General features: G+C 37.3%; 1 protein-coding gene across 1 annotated transcript; it reads left to right on the top strand.

The window, feature by feature from the left end:
* Window positions 1–1,673: 1,673 nt before the first annotated feature.
* Window positions 1,674–7,931, top strand: LOC139719620 (protein rolling stone-like). Its single transcript, XM_071631027.1, has 5 exons — window positions 1,674–2,009; window positions 2,457–2,582; window positions 2,809–2,939; window positions 4,634–4,859; window positions 6,891–7,931. Exons 1-5 carry the CDS (start codon window positions 1,808–1,810, stop codon window positions 7,412–7,414), a joined length of 1,209 nt encoding a protein of 402 aa, XP_071487128.1. The 5' UTR covers window positions 1,674–1,807; the 3' UTR covers window positions 7,415–7,931.
* The last annotated feature ends 622 nt before the right edge of the window (window positions 7,932–8,553 follow it).

The raw sequence follows: 8,553 nt of genomic DNA, 5'->3' as shown, positions 1-8,553 counted from the left end.
ACATGGACATACATTGCTCGTTTATTAATTCAAACACCTGTTTCTATGAAAAGCGTCACAATAATATCGCAAAGATGCTTCCTTGCTTTGATTTCATTGTGGATCATCCAGCCAGCCTGGAGTAAAATCGGACGGTTGCTTTGATTATTTGAAAACAACATGAGCAGAGGATAATGGCTCTCTTAAATCAGGACATGCCTGTGCAGTTGAAGCATACATTAGGAAATCATCGCTCAGTTTGTTCATTTGCAAAATGTACTTACTAGAGAAAGCAAGTATTTTGGCAGTTTGGTTGTGATTTAAACTTAATATTTCCCATTTTTCGCACATTGTTTCAGGGTAAACAGGGGCAGTAATGGAAGGCGGCACGATTGATTTACCGTAAGCGACGTTACAAGCGCGTCCACAAGCGTCCACTAGAGGAATTACCTACTTTGTGACACGAAATTTGTCATGATGTGGGAAACAGTACTTGTTTAAGTGACAATGAACGATTACACAATCGTCATTGTCCAAACATCTGTCTGAATGTACTCATCAAGATGCAGGTGGCGGCAATGCTGGTCTGATCAAAGAAAGACCTCCTTTCATAGTCCATGTGTATAGAGGTCCATGGGCTGACGGTGTACGGCTCCAGGCCGCTCTAACGAAGATGAGCCCTGTGTCAAATTACCGTGCAAAATGGCGACTGGGAGTGGCGGATGGTTTTCCTGCCACCGATCTTTAACATGTCAAGTCTAGATGGCGTCTGCCACAATAGAGCTAAAACTCTATAGTAAATTACATGCTCTGCTAAGGCACTCCTTTCCGAGGCATGTTAGGTATTTCAGAAAAAAAAAAGGACTTTAAAGAAACATCTACAAGATGTTCTCGGTACTGGAGCTAATAGGGAGTTTTCGCTACACGACGGGAAGACTGAGAATACGCGGAAGCAATCAGCTGTGACAGTCCCCCGTACTCGGACTCCCGTCCCCATTATCTGAGCAGTTTCACTTTCCTGTACAGGACGGAGGTGTGGGGACAAGATCGCTGATTGGCTGACTGGCTGGCTGGCTGGCTGGCTGGCTGGCTGACTGGCTCACTCCTGCTCTCTATTTTTACACACTTGTCAAGTTTCTATCGTGTAAGCTCGTTGATCCATGTCAACAAAAGATAACGCTTTCATATTGGGCGCGCACACACACACACAGACACACACATACACTGCTTTTTTCCTGGCCCGTGCCCAATGTGAAAGCTGTATCTTTTGTTGACATTGATCACCGAGCTTACACAATATTCACCGTATGGATCGCGTGTCGCACTCAAATTATCTCATAAGTCGCAAAAATCCGGCGAAATTTGAAAATGACTGCGTTTTCAGAAATTGGTATAGAATAAAAAGTACTGAACCAAATTTAATAATTTTGGTATCATTGTTTTCTGCAGAAGATGCTCTTTCTTATGATGTCAAAAAATATATCACTTTTAGAACGTAAGGTACTGAAAATCCACCGTTCCGCTTTTTTGGGGACACCCGGTATAACTCTCATTCCATAACTCAAACAATTATAGTTCTACGAAAGTTACGACGACCCTTAACTCTGTCCTGGTTATTTGGTGAGTAATAAAAAATGATAATGTGAGTCTAAAATGTGTGTCATTTTATGCATTGGCTGTTTTCTTAGCGATATCATCACAACATGCAATCAAGGAATGCGTCGATAACAGTCCCTCCCTTCACCGTACGTGTACCTACCAAACTCCGTCTAACGCTACATTCATTATACTTACGTGTGTCGTGAGTGGATCCGAGCTTGACGTTTCTATGATGTGGACTGATGAGTCTGGAAACAGACTTAAATCCTTTGCTTCGCGACAGACATCACTATCTGACGGCACATACGAGAGGTTCGAGAAAATCAATGTTTCAGCTAAACATGGGACAGAGCAAACCTTCGTGTGCATAGCTACCGGTGACTCGCTGAACGGAACGTCAACCAAAGAACTCATTCTTCTACCTATATCAGGTTTTGTGAAAAGTTGTTAATTTTTGTGTTACTGGATAATAGCTAGTCATTTCATAGCTTTTGCCGTCACTGCTAAAAGATATACATTACGAAAAAGAAACAATGTTTAGATTCTCATTCGACATTGGATCAATCTGAGATGTATAGCTTCGAGTATTGTAATTGATTGCTCGAATAACTAAAGATTCTATTCTACTATTTATGTGTCGGAAAAAGTCAATTTCGAAGAGAGCAGTCAGAAGCTTATAAATAAACTGTAATCTTGTGTACGATGGTTGTACACGTACACGTATAGTCACTACTGTCATCTTTGGCATTATCAGCAAAATGCGTTGAAGTTGTAAATTTAATGAATTAATTTTCTTTCCTTTTTTTGCATGTGCATTGGCGTGTAACTCTTGTAATTATTGAATAACGCATTTTCACTCTGTCTATATCAAATTTCAGGAAAACGTGAAATTGTCTGTCTCATCCTTGGACTAATTATTGGTATACTGGCTGTCGTACCCATCCCAGTTTTCCTTCTTCGAAAGTTCCTCCAGAAAAACGATCAGGACTGTCTACCACAAAAAGGTGTGGTTTTAGGTTTCTTTTATTATTTTATTTGATTGTTAGCATTCTTCACAAAAGGAGTAAAATGGAATGAACTAGAATGTTGTAACATCCTACATTCTTAGAATATTTTTGTAATTGATATTGTATATGTCAACCACTTCTTACAGACTCAGTGATAAAAAAATATAAACAACACTCGCTTTACTGGTATATGACTTATAAAATCGTTATGCATGTTGTCCAGTATCAGAGGAATCACCACCAACCGTGGAGACGACCATGAACAGTGAAGACGAGAGCAGAAAATGGTACTCCGTGCAATGGTCGGACTTCAAACTTTGTTGCAGCCGACTCAAAGACGTGTCTACGCAAAACGTGAGTATGAGGTGGTAGAGGACGACATTACTCGACATACTGACAAAAAGTCTAACAATTAAATATCACCTTGAGCGTTGTTTACTTTCCGAATGTCAAATCGGTATATTTGGTACATACCAATCTTGAAAATGAAATATTCGCTGAATTTTATGTGCAATTTGACAACTAATAATCTTAGTTTATATTGTATTATCATACTGCAGGGTGTTCCTAACTTTCTAAAGCTGACTTCAAGTCTCCCCTTTCTCTCCACTTCCTTCACTCAAGTATCAGATGGACGCAACTGTACAGTTATTTTTCAAATCTTGGGATGAAAAAGGTATCGGGTATATCAACGATTTGGTTGATAACAAGGGAAATTTATTGACCCGTGCAGAATGTGGCGGAAATTTTATATGAAACTTAATTACCTGTCAAATTATTCCGTAAGTCGAGTAAATAAGGTTCGGTATGGTTGTATTTTTCAAAGATGTGAACAAAATTGTATTGTAGATCCATTATTTTCATCACATATTAAGATACTAATGCAAGAATTAAAAGGATGTAGGTATATCTATAAAGCTGTTTTTGGAAAAACAAAGTGTTTACCTTTGATATGTTCTAAGTGGAAACGACATTTGGATAGTCCCCCTGAAACTGTAAAGATGGAGAAGTATCTCATTCGTTTGACTGTGGATATTGGGTTGAGATATTTTCATTATAAAATAGGAAACATGATTTCGTTTTTAGATATTAGCAGTTGTATAAGTAAAAAAAAAAAATCAGTAGTGATAATTCGTTTCGTCAAGAAGAGTTGGAAGATATTGTACATTTCTTTTGTGAATGTGAAACTAATAGGTCAATTAGGAATGAAACTGAAAAATGGATAAATGAAGATTCTAGAGCACAGATAAAGTTTAGTCTAGTAATTTTTTTTTTTCAAAGAAAAGAAAAATGACGCTCTGTGTTGTGATTTTGATTAGGCAACAAGTATTTGTAAACAATTTAAAAAGCAAAGTCCCTAAGTTTAACTCTGAATGAAAAAAAAAAATGTTGCATATTATGCAGATGAGAGATATATTTATTGTGTATCGGGTACTCTCAACAACTTCAGTTTAAAGTAGCAGTCACTCAAACATTTGTTTGTTTAAATATTCACGAGAGAAATATTACGAAAACTACATTACGGTTGAATGTTTTGAGTTTTTACTCTGTTGACGCGGAAATGATAAGATAGGCAATGGAGGGCTAGAAGGTTAGGCAGGTCAGGGAAAAAAATATACAGCTTCACCTCAGTTATGTGGCTCTTTGTTAGATTCAACCTTGATGAAAGTTTTCGTTAAGGTTGAATCAAATTTTACAGAAATGTTTTCTTTTTATTCTGTCTGAAAGTCATTATCAGTCATTCTTTACTTCGCAGTGTAAATACGAAAGCCATTTTTTTTTATTGTAAAGTGCGCTTTTTAAGAGCAAGAAAAGCAAGATGGAAAGCCTAAATTTGTAGGCAAGTTTTGAATTTCCCAAGGAAAATCGCAGATAGCAGATGACACATTTGCCATTTCTCCCTTACCTCCAAACCCCTCGGATCTCACCCTCCCCCCCCCCCCGAAAAAAAAAAAATCCGCCATTCAATAATGAGCTACATTTTCATATGCGTACCTATGTTCTCAGATTTTTAAACTTTTTTCACTACATCTTTTTTTCTCTTTCAGCCAAGAATGCCTTTCTGGTTGTATGCCCTCTACCGGTTTGAACTTGCCGCCTATTTCTTCCTGTTTTGGGTAACTTATATCGTACTCGGTGTGGAGAAACTGGGACCGAAGTTTTTTATTTACCTTCCTGTCTGGACGTATACTGCTGCAACAAGTTATGTCTTCTTCGCCTTGTTTAATGCTGTTATGGACTTCGTGAAGAGTAGAAAAAGCACAGCATTTGAAGGTATTCATAAGGTGGGAAAGGGCAGGGGGAGAGGTGTTTGGTTCCTTCACTGAAGTCATTGTAGCGTAAAAGTTGAACTTGCTTTCCCAACCCCCACCCCTACTCAGACGGTTATCCAAACACACACTTGTTCCAAATTCATAGAAATGTCGAGTTTACGGATGAGAATGGGTTAGGATTTCAATCCCAACCTTTCACGGAAATCGGCTCAAAACACCTTCCCCCCCCCCTCAATCACGTGGTTTTTGTTTTTTTTTTTTGTTTTTTTTTTTTTGGAAGTGAAGCCAGCAAAACTAACCTCTTGTCACCGGTTTTTTGAAGGGAGTCTACCAGCATTACTTCCGAGGTGAAACAGATTGCCGAGGTGAAGACTCTCCACAATATCATCTTTCGGGACCATAATTAGTTTGGGAAAGACTTGAAAACCATTCTTATTAAAAAAACAAACAAACAAACAAACAATCAAAGAAATATATATGTATATATATATATATATATATATATATATACATACATATATTATTTCTTGGGAAAATGCTAAAGACACCTATAACAACAATTTCTGTAGATCTTTTCTCCTAAAAGAACCCGTATATATATATATATACCCCTTTGTATCAGCAACGCGCATACGATTCAAAACAGCCTCGTACTGAGGGCTGGTTTGGAGCTTAATTAGCTGTGATTAAGTTTTAGAAAGTCTGAGAAAGACACCGTTTCGACAGAAAGATAGGCAGAGCTTGATGTAGATGGATAAACACCCAAAGACACTTCACACACATACACTCAGATGAATGCAATCAAGTGTACGAAGTTAAGGTTTAATGAACCCACACCATAATTGTTTTAAAGGGATTGTAGTTTTGGTTGAGACCTAATTTCAGGTTTCTAAAATTTTAGTTAAGATATTCAGAAACCTCTTATGAAATATGAATGAGCATGTAATTCTAAGTTAATGGATTCAGCGTTTATTTGATGACAAATGTTTTTAAAATGGCGGAGATATCCAAAATACTCTCTTTAAAAAATCGAGTGAAAATATTCATTCTTGAAGGAGTGATTCCAAAAAAAAAAAAAAAAATGAGTGAATTTAGAGTGAAATTGGAGTGAATTTTGAGTGAAAATGTTCATTTTCACTCTTTTTGTAGTGACCTCAAGGATCACTCCAAAATCTTCGAGTGCCATCCAAAACCGATTTTCTCCTCATAAACTTTGAATTCCTCTTAGAATGATATGCTCCGCATTATATCATAATTGGTATCATTATATGCTAATTCGCAAAACGTTATAAGCCCATTTCTCACATCTCCACCAATACTATACCATCCCTTTAACTACTTCTGTCATGTCTGTAAATGACGAGTTTATTGTCATTGAGTTAATGATTACAGTAAATTGTTCCACTCCGTTTCTTTTATTTTTTCATGACTTTGTAATCAACAATAATGTCAGACGTATTGGTTTTTAGTTTTGCTTGTTGTTATTGCTTCATCAAAAAAAAGAAAATACGTAGAAAATGCTGTAGCAAAAGGTAGGAGCATGGAACTGTTGGCTTTCACTCTGGGAGCATTGTTAGATAAAGCCTTATTACAAAGAAATAAAAGCAATGTCGTACATTGACGTTAATCCCCCAGGACTGTCAGTTACGATATCCCATTAAAGTAGCAAGTGGTAACTCATGAATCTTCAACAGAGTGGCATGTACAATGTAAGCCAGGAATGAAAACTTATCTGCTATCCAAAAGTACTACAGCGTGCTATCATTTAAAGTGATTCATGTTTTTGTTTCTTTTTTTAACTCATACATAAATATTTGCATCACAGATCCTGAAAGAGTTTTTTTTTTTTCATTTTTATTTCTGAGGACATGGTTTGGCTAATCTGAAATTCAATCATATGAAGTTTATAATCATACCATATCGTTTATGGATAAGATAATGAACATTTGTGGGGGAAGAATACCTAGTCGTTCTTCATGTCTATACTTAATCTCTACTTTTATTTTCTCAACATTTTTCATTGTACTTTCAGACAAATTTCGGTACCAGATTCAGTGGTGTCTCTTTAACATCACTGCCACTCCCTCCATCGTCGTTACCTTCCTGTACTATGACCTTATGTTTTATGCCTTATCGGAAAAGGTACCGATCTTACTTTACATTAGCATACATATCCTTCCCACAATCGTCTGCCTCCTCGACATCTTCATCACCTTGATCGTCGTCCGTTTCTTGCACGCCGTCTACCCGAGCTCGTGCTTGATCGCCTACCTGCTCTTCACTGTCATCTACTGGATGGCAGAAGGAACGGACTCTGACGGAAATCCCTCCGTTTCTGGATTGCTCGACTTCGGAAACGAACCCGGCAAAGCGGCCGCAACCACGATAGGCGTGTCCTTTCTGACGCTATTTCTTCAGGCCGTTTTAAAGACGCTGTACGCCCTTCGTGTCCGACATATGGACAAGGAAAGAACAGAAATCGTTCTTACTGTACCAGGCGAGCAGCCAAGTGCAAGGATGGGTGCAACTAATGTCGAGCTCGAAAAATTGAACTAGTAATTTTCTTTGTGTAGCGCCATCATCGAGCACCACAGTTCATGTCGTAGGTACAGAAACTTGTCCAATGTACAGCCACACGCAATATTACCACTCAACATAGGTATGATGTCGTTTTTCTAATTTACTGAAGTTAAGATTGACTTAAAGATGAACTACATTGTTCTCAAAGTCACTGAATTGCTTGTTCATTATTATTTCGTATTATAACTAATAGATATTCTGCGATCCGTTTATCGCTGGATTGTGTGTATGAATTAAAAGTCAGATATTTACTGAAGACGATTATTGTATTGATTACTTTATTTGAACTTCTTTCATCAATTTGTGTGAAAGGACAATCTTTGAAAAATGGTAAATATGTATCATTAGCATGAATTAGGGTATCTATTTTGTCTAGTTTAAAGGGTGTGTACAGTTCTGGTCGAGGTGAGGATTTAGCTTTTAACGTTTTGCGAGATATTCAGAAACCACTCCATGAGATGTCAAATAGCATGCAATTCTAAAAGGGTATCAAAAGTTTACTTGATAAATATCGGTTTTGAAATGGCTGAGATATCCAAAAACAAGGTGAAACAAAGAGATCCTAATAAAGTTGTGGCCTGTCGCCTTTTATTATTATCACTTTTTTGGATATCTCAGCCATTTCAAAACTAATTTTTATCAAATAAACGTTGAATCCTTCTTAAAATTACATGCTCTTTCAATTTCATAAGAGGTTTCTCATTATCTCACTTAGAAATGTCCAAACATGAATCCCTTACCTCAACCAGTACTGTACAGTCCCTTTAAGGCCATTCGTTTTTGTGAGTGGCCGGTTGTTGTTGTTTTTTTTTTCTTTTTGGCAAATAGATGCATGAGAAGGGTAATTATTACCCCTTTATTATAAACGAAACTTCGTTTCAGTTTAAAACAAAAATGATTCCTGCTCACGGCCGATTTAGATGGCTTGGACGCACTAGCGTAACAAAAGGAAGATGTGGTGGAGTGAAATGTGTTTTCATTGGTATATACTCTTTTGGTGGATTAGAATTGTTACTAAATAGAAATCTGAATTGTCTGAACATGAAAGTGTTAAAGGGACTGCACAGTGCTGGTTGAGGTGGGGATTTGCGTTTTGAACATTCCTAAGTGAGATA

The sequence above is a fragment of the Diadema antillarum genome, unplaced genomic scaffold (genome assembly GCF_040938485.1).
Source record: "Diadema antillarum isolate AM-2024a unplaced genomic scaffold, OU_Dant_1.0 scf00000112, whole genome shotgun sequence".
Lineage (NCBI taxonomy): Eukaryota > Metazoa > Echinodermata > Echinoidea > Diadematoida > Diadematidae > Diadema > Diadema antillarum.
Note: the sequence above shows the minus strand (reverse complement) of the source record. Positions and strands in the feature narration are given on the sequence as shown.

Bases quoted from the DNA above. Each gene is read 5' to 3' on its own strand.
- LOC139719620 (XM_071631027.1), top strand. From the start codon at position 1,808: ATGATGTGGACTGATGAGTCTGGAAACAGACTTAAATCCTTTGCTTCG. The intron at 2,010-2,456 runs GTTTTGTGAAAA...ATCAAATTTCAG, and splicing joins CATTCTTCTACCTATATCAG to GAAAACGTGAAATTGTCTGT. The intron at 2,583-2,808 runs GTGTGGTTTTAG...CATGTTGTCCAG, and splicing joins GGACTGTCTACCACAAAAAG to TATCAGAGGAATCACCACCA.